Source organism: Oncorhynchus nerka, linkage group LG6 (genome assembly GCF_034236695.1).
Source record: "Oncorhynchus nerka isolate Pitt River linkage group LG6, Oner_Uvic_2.0, whole genome shotgun sequence".
NCBI lineage: Eukaryota > Metazoa > Chordata > Actinopteri > Salmoniformes > Salmonidae > Oncorhynchus > Oncorhynchus nerka.
In genome coordinates, this window is record NC_088401.1 from 88,216,813 (window position 1) to 88,236,864 (window position 20,052).

A 20,052-nucleotide genomic window follows, 5' to 3' on the forward strand; every position below is an offset into this window, starting at 1 on the left:
GGGACACGTAGTAGAGACAGGAGGGACACGTAGTAGAGACAGGAGGGACACGTAGTAGAGACATAGGAGAAACAGGAGGGACACGTAGCAGAGACACAGGAGGGACACGTAGTAGAGACACAGGAGGGACGCGTAGTAGAGACACAGGAGAAACAGGAGGGACACGTAGTAGAGACATAGGAGAAACAGGAGGGACACGTAGTAGAGACATAGGAGAAACAGGAGGGACACGTAGTAGAGACACAGGAGGGACACGTAGTAGACACAGGAGGGACACGTAGCAGAGACATAGGAGAAACAGGAGGGACACGTAGCAGAGACAGGAGGGACACGTAGTAGAGACATAGGAGAAACAGGAGGGACACGTAGTAGAGACAGGAGGGACACGTAGTAGAGACACAGGAGGGACACGTAGTAGAGACATAGGAGGGACACGTAGCAGAGACATAGGAGAAACAGGAGAAACAGGAGGGACACGTAGCAGAGACATAGGAGAAACAGGAGGGACACGTAGCAGAGACACAGGAGGGACACGTAGTAGAGACATAGGAGAAACAGGAGGGACACGTAGTAGAGACACAGGAGGGACACGTAGTAGAGACAGGAGGGACACGTAGCAGAGACATAGGAGAAACAGGAGGGACACGTAGCAGAGACACAGGAGGGACACATAGTAGAGACACAGGAGGGACACGTAGTAGAGACATAGGAGGGACACGTAGTAGAGACACAGGAGAAACAGGAGGGACACGTAGCAGAGACAGGAGGGACACGTAGCAGAGACATAGGAGGGACACATAGTAGAGACACAGGAGGGACACGTAGTAGAGACATAGGAGGGACACGTAGTAGAGACATAGGAGGGACACGTAGTAGAGACACAGGAGAAACAGGAGGGACACGTAGCAGAGACACAGGAGGGACACATAGTAGAGACACAGGAGGGACACGTAGTAGAGACACAGGAGGGACACGTAGTAGAGACACAGGAGAAACAGGAGGGACACGTAGTAGAGACAGGAGAAACAGGAGGGACACGTAGCAGAGACATAGGAGAAACAGGAGGGACACGTAGTAGAGACAGGAGGGACACGTAGTAGAGACACAGGAGAAACAGGAGGGACACGTAGTAGAGACAGGAGGGACACGTAGTAGAGACATAGGAGAAACAGGAGGGACATGTAGCAGAGACACAGGAGAAACAGGAGGGACACGTAGCAGAGACACAGGAGAAACAGGAGGGACACGTAGCAGAGACACAGGAGAAACAGGAGGGACACATAGCAGAGACAGGAGGGACACGTAGTAGAGACATAGGAGAAACAGGAGGGACACGTAGCAGAGACACAGGAGGGACACATAGTAGAGACACAGGAGGGACACGTAGTAGAGACAGGAGGGACACGTAGTAGAGACACAGGAGGGACACGTAGTAGAGACAGGAGGGACGCATAGTAGAGAAACAGGAGGGACACGTAGTAGAGACAGGAGGGACGCGTAGTAGAGACACAGGAGGGACACGTAGTAGAGACACAGGAGGGACACGTAGTAGAGACACAGGAGGGACACGTAGCAGAGACATAGGAGAAACAGGAGGGACATGTAGCAGAGACACAGGAGAAACAGGAGGGACACATAGCAGAGACACAGGAGAAACAGGAGGGACAGGAGGGACACGTAGCAGAGACACAGGAGAAACAGGAGGGACACGTAGCAGAGACATAGGAGAAACAGGAGGGACACGTAGCAGAGACACAGGAGAAACAGGAGGGACACGTAGTAGAGACAGGAGGGACACGTAGTAGAGACATAGGAGAAACAGGAGGGACACGTAGTAGAGACAGGAGGGACACGTAGTAGAGACATAGGAGAAACAGGAGGGACACGTAGCAGAGACACAGGAGAAACAGGAGGGACACGTAGCAGAGACACAGGAGAAACAGGAGGGACACGTAGCAGAGACACAGGAGAAACAGGAGGGACACGTAGTAGAGACAGGAGGGACACGTAGTAGAGACACAGGAGAAACAGGAGGGACACGTAGTAGAGACACAGGAGAAACAGGAGGGACACGTAGTAGAGACACAGGAGAAACAGGAGGGACACGTAGCAGAGACATAGGAGAAACAGGAGGGACACGTAGCAGAGACACAGGAGGGACACATAGTAGAGACACAGGAGGGACACGTAGTAGAGACACGGGAGGGACACGTAGTAGAGACACAGGAGGGACACGTAGTAGAGACACAGGAGGGACACGTAGCAGAGACAGGAGGGACACGTAGTAGAGACACAGGAGAAACAGGAGGGACACGTAGTAGAGACACAGGAGAAACAGGAGGGACACGTAGCAGAGACACAGGAGGGACACGTAGTAGAGACACAGGAGAAACAGGAGGGAAGCGTAGCAGAGACATAGGAGAAACAGGAGGGACACGTAGCAGAGACACAGGAGGGACACGTAGTAGAGACACAGGAGAAACAGGAGGGACACGTAGCAGAGACACAGGAGGGACACGTAGTAGAGACACAGGAGAAACAGGAGGGAAGCGTAGCAGAGACATAGGAGAAACAGGAGGGACACGTAGCAGAGACACAGGAGGGACACGTAGTAGAGACACAGGAGAAACAGGAGGGAAGCGTAGCAGAGACATAGGAGAAACAGGAGGGACACGTAGCAGAGACACAGGAGGGACACATAGTAGAGACACAGGAGGGACACGTAGTAGAGACACAGGAGGGACACGTAGTAGAGACACAGGAGAAACAGGAGGGACACGTAGTAGAGACATAGGAGAAACAGGAGGGACACGTAGCAGAGACATAGGAGAAACAGGAGGGACACGTAGTAGAGACAGGAGGGACACGTAGTAGAGACACAGGAGAAACAGGAGGGACACGTAGTAGAGACAGGAGGGACACGTAGTAGAGACATAGGAGAAACAGGAGGGACACATAGCAGAGACATAGGAGAAACAGGAGGGACATGTAGCAGAGACACAGGAGAAACAGGAGGGACACGTAGCAGAGACACAGGAGAAACAGGAGGGACACGTAGTAGAGACACAGGAGAAACAGGAGGGACACGTAGCAGAGACACAGGAGAAACAGGAGGGACACGTAGTAGAGACACAGGAGAAACAGGAGGGACACGTAGTAGAGACACAGGAGAAACAGGAGGGACACGTAGCAGAGACACAGGAGAAACAGGAGGGACACGTAGCAGAGACATAGGAGAAACAGGAGGGACACGTAGCAGAGACACAGGAGGGACACATAGTAGAGACACAGGAGGGACACGTAGTAGAGACAGGAGGGACACGTAGTAGAGACACAGGAGGGACACGTAGCAGAGACATAGGAGAAACAGGAGGGACACGTAGCAGAGACACAGGAGGGACACATAGTAGAGACACAGGAGGGACACATAGTAGAGACACAGGAGGGACACGTAGTAGAGACAGGAGGGACACGTAGTAGAGACAGGAGGGACACGTAGTAGAGACACAGGAGGGACACATAGTAGAGACACAGGAGGGACACGTAGTAGAGACACAGGAGGGACACATAGTAGAGACACAGGAGGGACACGTAGTAGAGACACAGGAGGGACACGTAGCAGAGACACAGGAGGGACACATAGTAGAGACACAGGAGGGACACGTAGTAGAGACATAGGAGAAACAGGAGGGACACGTAGCAGAGACAGGAGGGACACGTAGTAGAGACACAGGAGGGACACGTAGTAGAGACACAGGAGGGACACATAGTAGAGACACAGGAGGGACACGTAGTAGAGACACAGGAGGGACACATAGTAGAGACACAGGAGGGACACGTAGTAGAGACACAGGAGGGACACGTAGCAGAGACACAGGAGGGACACATAGTAGAGACACAGGAGGGACACGTAGTAGAGACAGGAGGGACACGTAGTAGAGACACAGGAGGGACACGTAGCAGAGACACAGGAGAAACAGGAGGGACACATAGCAGAGACACAGGAGAAACAGGAGGGACACGTAGCAGAGACAGGAGAAACAGGAGGGACACGTAGTAGAGACAGGAGGGACACGTAGTAGAGACATAGGAGAAACAGGAGGGACACGTAGCAGAGACATAGGAGAAACAGGAGGGACACGTAGTAGAGACAGGAGGGACACGTAGCAGAGACATAGGAGGGACAGGAGGGACACATAGCAGAGACACAGGAGAAACAGGAGGGACACGTAGTAGAGACACAGGAGGGACACGTAGTAGAGACACAGGAGGGACACGTAGTAGAGACACAGGAGGGACACGTAGCAGAGACAGGAGGGACACGTAGCAGAGACATAGGAGAAACAGGAGGGACGCGTAGTAGAGACACAGGAGGGACGCGTAGTAGAGACACAGGAGGGACGCGTAGTAGAGACACAGGAGGGACGCGTAGTAGAGACACAGGAGGGACGCGTAGTAGAGACACAGGAGAAACAGGAGGGACGCGTAGTAGAGACACAGGAGAAACAGGAGGGACACGTAGTAGAGACACAGGAGGGAAGCGTAGTAGAGACATAGGAGAAACAGGAGGGACGCGTAGTAGAGACAGGAGGGACGCGTAGTAGAAACACGTAGCAGAGACATAGGAGGGTCTGAACATAAAATAACCCTACATCAGAAGAAGACCTATACGATTAGAGGCTAGTACACATTCTGCCTAAATGCAAACAGGGTTCATAACTCAAGAGCAGTTTTAAAAGAAGGGAAACCTTCGTCGCCACTCCGCCGTTCCATTGGCCGTACTAGTGCACCAGAGGTGTCTGTTTGAGGGCTATGAGGACCGAGCGCATCCGGGACACGTCCTTGGCCGTCCTGTTGGTCTTGGGGTTGAAGTCACAGAGACGGGCCACTCTCTCCCACTCCGTCCCTGGGCTGTCGCCGTCAGCCTCAGACAGGAAGGCCTCTTCAGACGCCCTGGAGGAGGGAAGGAAGGGGAAGGGAGATATGGACGAGGTGTTTGAGGAACAGTTTCCCCGGACACAGATTAAGCCTGGTCCTGGACTAATTCATTTACAATGCTCAATGGAGAATCTCCTTTGACATAACATTTGTATTTTTTTCCCTCCCCAATTTTGTGGTATCCAATTGTTTTAGTACCTACTATCTTGTCTCGTTGCTACAACTCCCGTACGAGCTTGGGAGAGACGAAGGTAGAAAGTCATGCGTCCTCCGATACACAACCCAACCAAGCCGCACTGCTTCTTAACACAGCGCGCATCCAACCCAGAAGCACCAATGTGTCGGTGCACCTGGCAACATAATATCGACAGAAACTTGGCAAACGTTGTTTAGAATTAATCCTCAAGGTGTTTTTCTAATATCTATTCGATAATATATCCACCGGGACAATTGGTTTTTCAGTAGGACCGATTGGAATAATGGCTACCTCTGTATTTTACACGAGAATCACTCCGAGAGCCATCAGGTAACCACTTGTGCAATGTAGCCGCTTACGGGTATTCTTCAACATAAATGCGTAAAACTACGTCACAATGCTGTAGACACCTTGGGGAATACGGAGAAAAAGTAATCTGGTTGATAGCCCATTCACTGCTCAATAGGGACGCATTGGAAGGCAGAGCTTTCAAACGATGAGTCACTTCCGGATTGGATTTCTCTCAGGCTTTCGCCTGCAATATCAGTTCTGTTATACTCACAGACAATATTTTCACAGTTTTGGAAACTTGAGTGTTTTCTATCCTAAGCTGTCAATTATATGCATATTCTAGCATCTTGTCCTGACAAAATATCCTGTTTACTATGGGAACGTTATTTTTTCCAAAAATGAAAATACTGCCCCCTTGTCATCTGAGACATTATGACTGATGACAGGACGACCTAAACTGTTATCTGGGAAAGTCTACACATTCTAGTTATCAGATTCACATGGAATTGTTGTGCAATTCAAATGTTTAAATATAAAATTATTGGTGAAAAGATGAAATGTAATTTTAGCTTCCAAATAAGATTTGGGTGTTCATAAGGTTAAAGGCTCTGCTCAATCAGTGGCCCGCCCCTGTGAAGATACATGGGCTATATACTATGAAACACACGCTTCTGCCTCCACTATATAAAAGCCCTTGACGAAAATGTAACCTCCGGTTCCGGGTACATTAGGATGACAATCCGTTTTCAGAAGGATTCAGATAACTACAGAATGAAGTCAACCTCAGTGGGTGAGCTTTGGTTGCGAATGGTATGATCTTTGAACTCTTATTCACTACAGAAGTGATACCTCCTAGCCGTTGAGTTAGCAGGGGCCGCTGTAAACATGGGCTAGGAAAGGACGGACAGAGTATCCCGTCTACCACACAACGACACGACAACGTATCCCGTTCACCACCAGAGACACTCTTCAGAGGAAAAAGGACTCAGTTGGGCAACACGGCCTTCCATCTACCACCAACCTATTGAAGCGCAGCTCGGAGTAAATATTTATTGTATTTTCCTTTTCCCAATGGGCGGTAATTTAGAATTGCATTAGATACTGTATTTACGAGAGACGGTGCTTCTCCCTGTGTTCCTCAGTCTTCCCGCTCTTTCACTAAAACCCAGCCCCCTTTTTCTTTGTGTAACAAGCGGTCATATCTGTTCCGCCCGCTCGTGACGTTTCCTTTATGACAATTTGTAATCAATGTATGATTCATTCTGTGTATATGTAATTCTGTGTGATTATTTAGGTAGTTAGTAAATAAATAATTAAACCCAATTTTGTATTGCTGATTCAACTTGTTAGCCAGGGTTCGTGAAGATAACCAATAATTTACAACTTCCAGATGAGACTGAAATAAGGTGACGATTAATATTGACTGCTATTTATGTAAAATATTACTAGGTCTGTAAGAGTTTATTCGGAAGATAACAGCTCTATAAATATTATTTCGTGGTGCCCCGACTCTCTAGTTAATTACATTTACATGATTAGCTCAATCAGGTGATATTAATTACAGAGGAAGGATTTTATAGAAGTGTTGGTTCCATGTTTCATGAGCTGAAATAAAACATCTCAGAAATGTTCCATATGCACAAAAAGGTTATTTCTCTCAAATTTTGTTCACAAATTAGTTTACATCCCTATTAGTGAGCATTTCTCCTTTCCCAAGATAACCCATCCACCTGACAGGTGTGTCATATGAAGAAGCTGATGAAACAACATGATCATTACACAGGTGCACCTTGTGTTGGGGACAAAATACTACTGCAGTTGTCACAACACAATGTCACAGATGTCTCTAGTTGAGGGAGTGTGCTGACTGCAGTAATGTCCACCAGAGCTGTTACTAATTAATTTCATGTTAATTTCTCTCTACCATAATCTTTTTTGTTGTTTTAGAGAATTTGGCAGTACGTCCAACCGGCCTCACAACTGCAGACCACCTGTAATCACGCCAGCCCAGGACCTCCACATCTGGCTCCTTCACCTGCGGTGTTGTCTGAGACCAGCCACCTGGACAGCTGATGAAACTGTGGGTTTGAACAACAATCATTTCTGCACAAACTGTCAGAAACCGTCTCAGGGAAACGTGCTCGTCGTCCCCACCAGGGTCTTGACCGGATTGTGGTTCGGCATCATCAACAGAGTTCAGTGGGCAAATTCTCACCTTCGATGGCGACTGGTATGCTGGAGAAGTGTGCTCGTCGCGAATGAATCCTAGTTTCAGCTGTACCGGGCAGATGGCAGACAGCGTGGATGGCGTCGTGTGGGTGAGCGGTCTGCGGATGTCAACATTGTGAACAGAGGGCCCCATGGTGGAGGTGAGGTTATGGCATGGTGGTTTGCTGATGTCAACATTGTGAACAGAGGGCCCCATGGTGGAGGTGAGGTTATGGTATGGTGGTTTGCTGATGTCAACATTGTGAACAGAGGGCCCCATGGTGGAGGTGAGGTTATGGTATGGTGGTTTGCTGATGTCAACATTGTGAACAGAGGGCCCCATGGTGGAGGTGAGGTTATGGTATGGTGGTTTGCTGATGTCAACATTGTGAACAGAGGGCCCCATGGTGGAGGTGAGGTTATGGTATGGTGGTTTGCTGATGTCAACATTGTGAACAGAGGGCCCCATGGTGGAGGTGAGGTTATGGTATGGTGGTTTGCTGATGTCAACATTGTGAACAGAGGGCCCCATGGTGGAGGTGGGGTTATGGTTATGGGCAGGTACAAGCTACGGACAACAAACACAATTGCATTTAAATCGATGGCAATTTGAATGCACATACATGACTAAAAGTATGTGGACACCTGCTTGTCGAACAGCTCATTCCAAAATCATGGGCATTAATATGGAGTTGGTCCCCCCTTTGCTATAATAACAGCCTCCACTCTTCTGGGAAGGCATTAATATGGAGTTGGTTCCCTCTGCTATAATAACAGCCTCCACTCTTCTGGGAAGGCATTAATATGGAGTTGGTTCCCTCTGTTCCACTCCTGGGAAGGCATTAATATGGAGTTGCTGCTATAATAACAGCCTCCACTCTTCTGGGAAGGCATTAATATGGAGTTGTTCCCTCTGTTCACTCTTCTGCTATAATAATAATAACAGCCTCCACTCTTCTGGGAAGGCATTAATATGGAGTTGGTTCCCTCTGCTATAATAACAGCCTCCACTCTTCTGGGAAGGCATTAATATGGAGTTGGTTCCCTCTGCTATAATAACAGCCTCCACTCTTCTGGGAAGGCATTAATATGGAGTTGGTTCCCTCTGCTATAATAACAGCCTCCACTCTTCTGGGAAGGCATTAATATGGAGTTGGTTCCCTCTGCTATAATAACAGCCTCCACTCTTCTGGGAAGGCATTAATATGGAGTTGGTTCCCTCTGCTATAATAACAGCCTCCACTCTTCTGGGAAGGCGTTTTATTAGATGGAATATTGCTGCAGAGACTCTGTACCGGTAGGTCAAGTTCTTCCACACCGATCTCAACAAACCATTTCTGTATGGACCTCGCTTTGTGCACGGGGGCGGGGGCATTGTCATGCTGAAACAGCAGAGGGTCCTCCCCAAAACGTAGCCACAAAGTTGGAAGCACAGAATCATCTAGAATGCCATTGTTTGCTGTAACGTTAAGATTTCCACTGGAACTAAGGGGCCTGAACCATGAGAAACAGCCCCCAGACCATTATTCCTCCTACAAACTGAAATTGTGGGCAGGTCGTGTCCTCCTGGCATTCACCAAACCCCGAACAGCAGAATCCACTAATTTGAAGGGGTGTCCACATATTTTTTTGTTTATATAGTATAGATACCGTGATCCTGAGGCCCCTTTGTCATTGATCCACCATCACCTTTGTTTCAGCATGATAACGCACGGATCCATGTCGCAAGGATTTTCAGCATCCAGAAATTGTCTACAGTTCTTCCATGGCTTGCATACTCAGGACATGTCAGCCATTGAGCGTGTTTGGGATGCTCTGGATGAATGTGCATGACAGTGGTTTTCCAGTTCCCGCCAGCATCCAGCAACTTCGCCATTGAAAAGGAGTGGGACACCATTTGCAGTTGTAAATGAGAACTTGTTCTCAACTAGCTTACCTGGTTAAGGTGAAAATTAAATATTAAAAAAATAATCCATAGGCCACAATCAACAGCCTGATCAACTCTATGCAAAGGAGATGTGTCGCGCCAGATACTGACTGGTTTTCATGAGGTAAATGGGGGTTACACCAGATACTGACTGGTTTTCATGAGGTAAATGGGGGTTACACCAGATACTGACTGGTTTTCATGAGGTAAATGGGGGTTACACCAGATACTGACTGGTTTTCATGAGGTAAATGGGGGTTACACCAGATACTGACTGGTTTTCATGAGGTAAATGGGGGTTACACCAGATACTGACTGGTTTTCATGAGGTAAATGGGGGTTACACCAGATACTGACTGGTTTTCATGAGGTAAATGGGGTTACACCAGATACTGACTGGTTTTCATGAGGTAAATGGGGGTTACACCAGATACTGACTGGTTTTCATGAGGTAAATGGGGTTACACCAGATACTGACTGGTTTTCATGAGGTAAATGGGGGTTACACCAGATACTGACTGGTTTTCATGAGGTAAATGGGGGTTACACCAGATACTGACTGGTTTTCATGAGGTAAATGGGGTTACACCAGATACTGACTGGTTTTCATGAGGTAAATGGGGGTTACACCAGATACTGACTGGTTTTCATGAGGTAAATGGGGGTTACACCAGATACTGACTGGTTTTCATGAGGTAAATGGGGGTTACACCAGATACTGACTGGTTTTCATGAGGTAAATGGGGGTTACACCAGATACTGACTGGTTTTCATGAGGTAAATGGGGGTTACACCAGATACTGACTGGTTTTCATGAGGTAAATGGGGGTTACACCAGATACTGACTGGTTTTCATGAGGTATATGGGGGTTACACCAGATACTGACTGGTTTTCATGAGGTAAATGGGGGTTACACCAGATACTGACTGGTTTTCATGAGGTAAATGGGGGTTACACCAGATACTGACTGGTTTTCATGAGGTAAATGGGGGTTACACCAGATACTGACTGGTTTTCATGAGGTAAATGGGGGTTACACCAGATACTGACTGGTTTTCTGATCCACAACCCTTTTTTTAAGGTATCTGTGACCAACATATCTGTATTCTTAGTCATGTGAAAATCAGTAGATTAGAGCCTAATGAATTCATTTCAATTTAATAATTTTACTGTAACTCAGTAAAATTTTGAAATGTTTGCGTTTTATATTTTTGTTCGGTACAGCACACGAAAGCAAAGACCCCAAAGAATAAAAGATGTTTACGACTGAAAGAGAAAAGCATGAACTAGATACTAATACTTCAGAAAGTATTCAGACCCCTTCATTTTTCCCACATTTTTGTTACGTTACAGCCTTATTCTAAAATGGATTCAAGTATCCCAATCTACCCACAATACCCCATGATGACATCACAATACCCCATGATGACATCACAATACCCCATGATGACATCACAATACCCCATGATGACAAAGCGAAAATCTTGCAAATGTATAAAATAAAAACTGAAATACCTTATTTACATTTAGATTTTTTGCTAAGAGACTCGCAATTGAGCTCAGATCCTGTATCCTGTTTCCATTGATAATCCTTGATTGTTTCTACGACTTCATTGGAGTGAACCTGTGGTAAATTCAATTGATAGGACCTGATTTGGAAAGGCACACACCTGTCTTCATAAGTTCCCACATTTGACAGTGCATGTCAGAGCAAAAAACCAAGCCATGAGGTTGAAGGAATTGTCCGTAGAGCTCCGAGACAGGATTGTGTGGAGGCACAGATCTGGGGAAGGGTACCAAAACATTTCTGCAGCATTGGATGTCCCCAAGAACACAGTGGCCTCCATCATTCTCAAGGATGGGGCGGTAGGTAGCCTATTGGTTAGAGCGTTGGGCCAGTAACAACCTGACAAGGTAAAAATCTGTCATTCTGCCCCATGAACAAGGCAGTTTACCCACTGTTCCCCGCTAGGCTGTCATTGTCAATAAGAATTTGTTCTTATCTGCCTAGTTAAATAAAGGTTAAAATAAATTTAAAAAAATATATATATTTTTTTATTTTAACCTTTATTTAACTAGGCAGATATATATATATATATTTAATGGACGAAGTTTGGCACCACCAAGACGGGGGAGAAGGGCCTTGGTCAGATTCTCTGGTCTGATGAACTCTTTGGCCAGAATGCCATGCATCACATCTGGAGGAAACCTGGCATCATCCCTACGGTGAAGCATGGTGGTGGCAGCATCATGCTGTGGGGATGTTTTTCAGCGGCAGGGAGACTAGTCAGGATCGAGGGAAAGATGAACGGTGCAAAGTGTAGAGAGAACCTGCTCCAGAGCACTCAGGACCTCAGACTAGAGTGAAGGTTCACCTTCCAACAGGACAACGACCCGAAGCACACAGCCAAGGCAACGCAAAAAGTCTCTGAATGTCCTTGAGTGGCCCAGCCAGAGCCTGGACTTCAACCTGATCGAACATCTCTGGAGAGACCTGAAAATAGCTGTGCAGCGAAGCTCCCCATCCAACCTGACAGAGCTTGAGAGGATCTGCAGAGAAGAATGGGAGAAACTTCCCAAATTCAGGTGTGCCAAGCTTGTAGTGTCATACCCAAAAAGACTAGAGGCTGTAATCGCTGCCAAAGGTGCTTCAACAAAAGTACAGAGTAAAGGGTCTGAATACTTATGTAAATGTCATATTTCAGTGCTTTATTTTTTATACATCTGCAAAAAAAAAATCTAAAAACTTGTTTTTGTTTTGTAATTATGGGGTATTGTGATGTCATTATGGGGTATTGTGATGTCATTATGGGGTATTGTGATGTCATTATGGGGTAGTGTGTGTAGATTGATGATGGAAAAACTACAACTTCATCCATATTAGAATAAGGCTGTAACCTAACAACATGTGGAAAAAGTCTAGAGGTCTGAATATGTCCCGAATGCACTGTAAGTGTAGGATAACACAGGGCATTAAAATAGTTAAAACATTAGTTCATAGTTAAATCAACTTTGATAAATCAATACAAAACGCAAAATGAGAAGTCACGTGTCATTTAGTTATGTCATTAGCTCAAAGAAACAAGGTTGATAAATCCATCCACTTTCCTTAGTTTATGCCAGTTCAGATCTATTACAACATGTTCAGCTTGGTGACACACCCTAAATAATGAACCCGATCTGTCATATCTGTTACAAAAAGGAGGCCAACAAAACATTGGAGCCCTGGGGGTAGAGGTCAGCGCAGCTATCACAGTTCCAAGTTTCCACTCTGTTTAGGATATTTACCAGGAAATCCTGTCCACATTATTATATATATATATATATATATATATATATATATATATATATATATTGTCTTTAGGTACATGAATAAAGTCAACTTTCTGTGACAGTCTATTTGGAAGCCTAAGCTTATTTCCTGATCTGATGTCACAAAGGAAATAAACATTCTTATAACATTGTTGCTCTTAGATTCTGACAGTGAACTATTCATTCAGATTCATTAGATGCATATTTAGCCTAATATATATTTAGTATATTGTTATACTTGTATTTCCTGTTATGTTATTTGAGGGAACCATGTAGGAAGTAAACCGAGTTAGGTAGGAACTAACCTGTTGTTGGCCTTGTTCTTCTCCATCTGTTCATTCTGGTGCACATGCCAGTCCTCCAGCTCTTTCTTGGCCTTCTCTTTCCACTCAGCCTCCGCTGCCTTGGATGCAGAGTCTTCAGGGTTCACATACACACAGGGAACGATGAGGATGATATGATCAATACAGAACGTGCACAATACCAGGGTAGTATTCAGTAGGAAGGAAACGGAAGCAAACAGGCGGGAAATGGCCAGGACGACCTGAATTTGTCCAATAAAAAAATTGCTTGTTTTCATTTTGTCATTGCAAAACGGTTTGCTACGGTGTGCACAAATGAATACTACCCAGGATGAAACGTTTTAGTCCACAATGCATTTGTATGAGCTAAAGAAGATGGTGCTCTTTTCTCAGGAGATTCAATACAGCAAGAACAGGCCCAACTCCAGCATCCCATACAGGACAAGACACTGAGTGGAACCCGAATGAAGGGTGGTTCACACACACAAATAGACAGACTATTCAACCTAATATTTGTAGGTCTTTTATTTAGCTTTTTAGCAGGCAGGGTAAAAAAAAAACTTGACATTTAGGTGTCAACCTTCGTCAGTGTGTACTTTGACTGGACAAAATACTGACTGAGAAGTCAGTGGTAGATACTGCATGTATCGCAGCGGTGGTAGTAGTATGTAAGTCTGAAGTAGCTGGGTGTGTCCAAACTGGCACCCTATTCCCTACATAGTGCACTACTTTTGACCAGAGCCCTATGGACTCTGGCTAAAAGTAGTGCACTATATAGGGAACAGAGACCCATACCTTAGCCTCTGTTGTTTACTTACCTAGTTGCTCCAGCCGTGCCTTCTGCTCCTCCCTCCACTTACGCAGGCTCTCAGGCTCTGCTCTCAGAGAGTCCACCTGGGCGATGGCCGCATAGCTGTCCGATGGACCGTTGGACTCCTGGGGGTGGGGTGGGGGGTGGGGGAGACGAACCAGGACCAGGCATGAGACATAAGAACCACCAGTCATAGGCTGCGTTTACAAAGGCAAAAGATCCGATTGGTCAAAAGACCAATTAGTGGAAAAATAAATCAGATTTGTGATGCCCGTGTAAACGCAGCCATAAGACCAGGCATAGACTAGCCCATTATGAACTGATGTATCCTAGCTTGCGGTGCCTGCAGGCTAGACATACACCATACATAAGGCATAGTGCCGAGCGGTTAACCAAAATGTTGGTTATTAAACAACTAATTGACCGACGTCGATACCATTTTTATCTGTGAGCTTGATGTGCAGTTTCTATAGAGATACATCAGATCAAGCCTGAACTGTGCGATTGTAGTATGGATTTGTAGTTTCCAACAGACCAATATTCAACACAGTTCAGTGCAGAAAACTCGGTAATTAACTACAATGACCATAATCCACTGCGTGCCCGCTTAAACTTGTCCGGTCTGTGCGGCGCAGACGAAGAGAGAGAGAACACACGATCGAGGGGGATAGAAAGCAATTGCTTCGTGAGCCTGAAGATACACGATTTAATAAATGATTGATAGTTGGTATTCAGCAGTTAAATAAATAGGCCTAGGACTTATTTACTTTGAAGAAATACTCAAATATAGTGATTTTGTCAGACAGCAGCTCTATAGAGATGATGACTTGGAATGAAACAAAATCATTGAATAAATGATGGAAAATAAGTGATAAGCATTAGTCACTACAATCATGGGGCTTTTATGAATTATTTAAATCTGTGTTGTCACAGCATTCAACTCACATAAAGCTTTTAATGTCCCCCCCCCCCAAAAAAAAGATTGAAACTGAAATCTGTGATCATTTAAAAAATAATCTAACCGACCTCAAAAAGCACTAATAAGGCATGAGGACAACCAAGTCATTCAATAGTAACAGCTGGACACTGAGGAGTAAATGCAGAAATCCTTAAAGGGCAGCTGAACTTCCTGATTTGGCCTCATTGTAGATTTGGCTCATTAAGAAATACCAAACGGCTATGAGTTGATTTCGAGGTTTGATGTGGATGTCTTGTGTATGTGTTTGCAGATGGGAAGAGTTAGCCAAATTATTTTTCATTAATAGGCTTCAGCCTTGGTGTGCAAATGTGGCAAAGTTGGTTTAACAATAAATTACACAATAGTCATGTTGCACACCTTTAACTTCTCATTAAATGCTTTCAATATCTGTATATGAATTTATAGTTGTTTTTTTAAGTATTGGAATTTGAACATACAGTCAGTCCCATGTAGCCTACATTGTGTAGTTTACAGATGATCCCTAACTACCCCCATGTAGCCTACATTGTGTAGTTTACAGATGATCCCTAACTACCCCCATTGGGATATCCAAAGTCAAACCACATTTACCATGGCATTATGATGGGGTCAGTGACGATTACTTGTGTGCTGCCAGCTGCAAGGCAGGATTGAAACAAACCCAACCTTAAATGACATTATGTTGTGACATACTCAGGTACAAAACACTGTTTTGGATGACACTGATTTTGGCCAAAATGAACCTATTTCCACTGTTGTCAATTTTGACAGTAGAATAAATTATTTGGACTCATAGGCAGTTTTCAAAAATATATATGTTTTAAAATTTATTTCATGGGCAGTTGGTCTTTACCTTACCCAACAAAGTTCCTCTTGTCATTCTTCCTTGAACAACAATGGACTAGATGGAATAGAGAATGCAGTACCTGTTTCAGGTGTGTCATCTGCTACAGGTACAGCATCACTTAAATTCAGACACAGCCTCACTTACAAAACTAACCTGCAATAACATGTCCAAGTACATCATCATTAATCATCATCATCATCATCATTATTAATTCTCATTAGAAGTGTTCCTCTCTTACCAGCACAAACATGTTTCCGTTTACCGTGGCCGCTGATGCCTCTGCAAATCCGGCATCTGACAGATGAAACAACAAACGACTTTAAAAGAACCGTGCATTTTTGCTTTCTTTTGGTGGATAACTAGTGACACAGTAGTGCATTGACACCTGTTTGGCCAGTAAGGTAAAATAGCTTCTCGCCACCACAATTGGCTAACCTAATTTGACCTGAGGATAGCTTCAAGACATTACACAATCACATCCAGACAAGTGACAAAACTATAGACATCATTCGACTCAGGGTGAAAAGTTAGTGTGCTGCTCCAACTAAAGTAACGTTACTGTTTACATTGACAGCTGTCAATTAGCTAACTAAAAGCTAATTTAGTTAACTAGTTGTCTGGTTATCTAACTATAGTACTAATACAAGTTAACTGTTGTCTCAACTTAAGCATACAGTTAGCAACTTAAGCATACAGTTACCATATAGTTAGCAACTTAGCATATAGTTAGCAACTTACCATATAGTTAGCAACTTTAGCATATAGTTAGCAACTTTAGCATATAGTTAGCAACTTTAGCAACTTACCATATAGTTAGCAACTTACCATATAGTTAGCAACTTACCATATAGTTAGCAACTTACCATATAGTTAGCAACTTACCATATAGTTAGCAACTTTAGCATATAGTTAGCAACTTTAGCATATAGTTAGCAACTTTAGCATATAGTTAGCAACTTTAGCATATAGTTACCATATAGTTAGCAACTTAGCATATAGTTAGCAACTTTAGCATATAGTTAGCAACTTTAGCATATAGTTAGCAACTTTAGCATATAGTTAGCAACTTACCATATTGTACAGGAGCAGGTGAATCAGCTGTCGGCGGTTGTTCGAGGAACTCAGCGGATCCCTCCAAAGCTCCGAGTCCTTCGTCGTAATTCTCTATCACCGCTATTTCGCTTTCTTGCTGAGCTAAGAAAGCTGCAGCTGGGTCCACCTCGACAGGCAGCACTCCGTTGTCAGATGCGAACTCGAAATCTGAATCAGCCATCTTTCACACACACAATAAATCAAATAAATGAAGTGTAGCAACGCTATATTATAGTATTGCTTGTTTATCTTGCTGGCTATCAATGAATTGAGCTGAGAGAGAAGAGCTTATGATGATGGATATATATCTGACTCAGGCAGAACATGCAACTAAACCAACCTTTTCATGAACGGTTGTCAGCTAACAGAATAATGAATAAGGACTAACGTCAAGCAAGCTTCTTTCTGGCTGAGGATTCATGATTGCTCACTTTCAACTTGCCTGGCCTGCCACACGAACTTCCAACTGTTGGTTTATTAGGATGTGTCTCTATCTGCTGGAGAAACCTAGAAATGCACTCATTCTTCTTGCCTAATTAGGGTAGTGTGTATAAACCTTTTATATTTGTTAGTATAGAATTGAGCATACTATCAGAATATAAAATAATTAGAATACAATACAAAAAAAATATTTTCTATTTTCGAAAGTGTCAGTGGAAAATGAAACCTTTCTGCATAATCAGACGAGTGATCATTTTGGGGTCATGTGGGGCAAGTGATTGCTTATTCTTAGTCGCTTTTAGATATTTCAGAATACATGGGAAATAGAGAATGTGAGGGGAAAGCGACAGCCAGAGTCTCCGGCGCACCACCTCTCATAAGGAGAGCACAGACGAAGGGCAGGGATCGACTACCCTCCATGTGACTTGCTGACGTTACAGTAGGACGCTGCTAAAGAGGAATGCAGGGAATGAATACGGATTACTGCTTAAGAAGGGATCCACACTGCCCCTGACGTCCAAGTCGAGGAAGTCCGAAGTTTAGTTTTCGGCTGGGTAACTTGTTTGACTCACAGATTTCTTTCAGACCTCGACTACGGTAGGCCGACTCACGATGTCCGGCGATCATCATAATGACAAGGAGGTAGGTTAATGGTGTAAAACTGTATTTTAAGTTATGAATGCAACTATCGAATTCTACATGGACTCCATGGTAGTTTGTTGTAGCCAAGTCTATATAACAAACATACCCTTGTCTGACGTTAGATTGTATGACGTTACAATGAAAAAAATTGTGATATTTAAGTTGCTGTTTTCCTTTTACATGAAAGTAAGATATTTGGCTGTTTTTCTTGGTGGGATAAAACTTTCCCGGCGGCGACAGCGGTCTAGACCTCGAAGTGGGTCTAGTCTTGATCTCGCAGCCCTTTCTTATCGCATTCCACAATATTCAAGACCAATATTATATATATATATATATATATATATATTTCCTCACATGGTCTTGTTCAAAAGTTGTGTTTAACAGTTTACAAGAGACTACGTATGGTGGTGGAGTTACATCCTATCCATGTTAGTAGATCTATAATATGGATATCACTTTCAATGTTTGAATACCACAAATGTATTGATCTGCCCTCGTTCCATATTTTAGTGTTGGTGAAATATTTTGTGATATTTACAACACTTAATAAAAATACAAACTCAACATGCAACAATTTCAATGATTTTCCTTTGTTACAGTTCATATAAGGAAATCAGTCAATTGAAATAACTACATTTAGAGTCTAATCTATGGATTTCACATGACTGGGCAGGGGCACCGCCATGGGTGGGTCTGGGAGGGCATAGGCCCACCCACTGGAGAGCTAGGCCCAGCTTGGGAGCCAAGCAGACTCACTGGGGAGGCAGGCCCAGCCAATCCAGAAGGAGTTTTTATTATAGACAGAAATACTCCTCTGACGATCCCGCAGGTGAAGAAGCTGGATGTGGAGGTTCTGGGCTGGCGTGGTTACACATGGTCTGCAGTTGAGGCCAGTTCGATGTACTGCCAAATTCTCTAAAACAACATTGGAGACATCTGTGGCATCGTGTTGTATGAAATCTGCAGTGGTATTTTATTGTCCCCAACACAAGGTGCACCTGTATAATGATCATGCAGTTTTAATCAGCTTCTTGAAATGTAACACCTATCAGTCAAGTGGATGGATTATTTTGACAAAGGATAAAAATGCTCACTAACAGGGATGTGCACAACATTTGAGAAGCTTTTTTTTGTGCATATGGAACATTTCTGGGATCGTTTATTTCAACTTATGAAACATGGGACAAACAACTTGACATGTTTTGTATTGTTGTTCAGTGTATTTAAAAATAAAAATGGAATACTGTTCCTGAAAACAAGCAACGCTAGTTTCAATAGCGTTGTTATCACTCCAGTGTTCTGTCTGTATGCAAGGCAAAACTTTCTCGAAACCAGGGACCCTCGAAGCACCGTTACCCATCACTCCACAAAAGCCGCAGAGCAAGCGGAACAACTACTTCAAGGTCTCAGAGCGAGCGGAACAACTACTTCAAGGTCTCAGAGCGAGCGGAACAACTAATTCAAGGTCTCAGAGCGAGCGGAACAACTAATTCAAGGTCTCAGAGCGAGCGGAACAACTAATTCAAGGTCTCAGAGCGAGCGGAACAACTAATTCAAGGTCTCAGAGCGAGCGGAACAACTAATTCAAGGTCTCAGAGCGAGCGGAACAACTACTTCAAGGTCTCAGAGCAAGCGGAACAACTACTTCAAGGTCTCAGAGCGAGGGGAACAACTACTTCAAGGTCTCAGAGCGAGGGGAACAACTACTTCAAGGTCTCAGAGCGAGGGGAACAACTACTTCAAGGTCTCAGAGCGAGGGGAACAACTACTTCAAGGTCTCAGAGCGAGCGGAACAACTACTTCAAGGTCTCAGAGCGAGCGGAACAACTACTTCAAGGTCTCAGAGCGAGCGGAACAACTACTTCAAGGTCTCAGAGAAAGCGGAACAACTACTTCACGGTCTCAGAGCGAGTGACGTCACCAATTTTGTTGTTGTTGTTGAAACGCTATTAGCACCACCACCAACTAGCTAGCCATTTTCACACTGGTTACACCTGCATTCACTTGTTGGATATGCACAGAGTATACCAGACATTAGGAACACCTTCTACCCCCCCCCCCAATGCCTCCCACAGTTGGCTGGATG

At 44.6% G+C, this 20,052-nt stretch overlaps 1 protein-coding gene across 1 annotated transcript in view; it reads right to left on the bottom strand.

Moving 5' to 3' along the window:
- The window catches only part of LOC115122175 (clathrin light chain B-like), a 22,568-nt gene extending 5,241 nt beyond the window's left edge, over positions 1-17,327 (bottom strand). The window contains exons 1-6 of the mRNA XM_029651370.2: positions 17,224-17,327; positions 16,863-17,064; positions 16,030-16,085; positions 13,994-14,111; positions 13,179-13,290; positions 4,749-4,953 (exon numbers count right to left, since the gene is read on the bottom strand). Of these exons, the coding sequence (XP_029507230.1) occupies positions 4,782-4,953; positions 13,179-13,290; positions 13,994-14,111; positions 16,030-16,085; positions 16,863-17,064 (660 nt within the window). The 5' untranslated portion in view covers positions 17,224-17,327 and the 3' untranslated portion in view covers positions 4,749-4,781. The remainder of the gene's footprint in view (positions 1-4,748; positions 4,954-13,178; positions 13,291-13,993; positions 14,112-16,029; positions 16,086-16,862; positions 17,065-17,223) is intronic.
- Between the last annotated feature and the right edge of the window lie 2,725 nt (positions 17,328-20,052).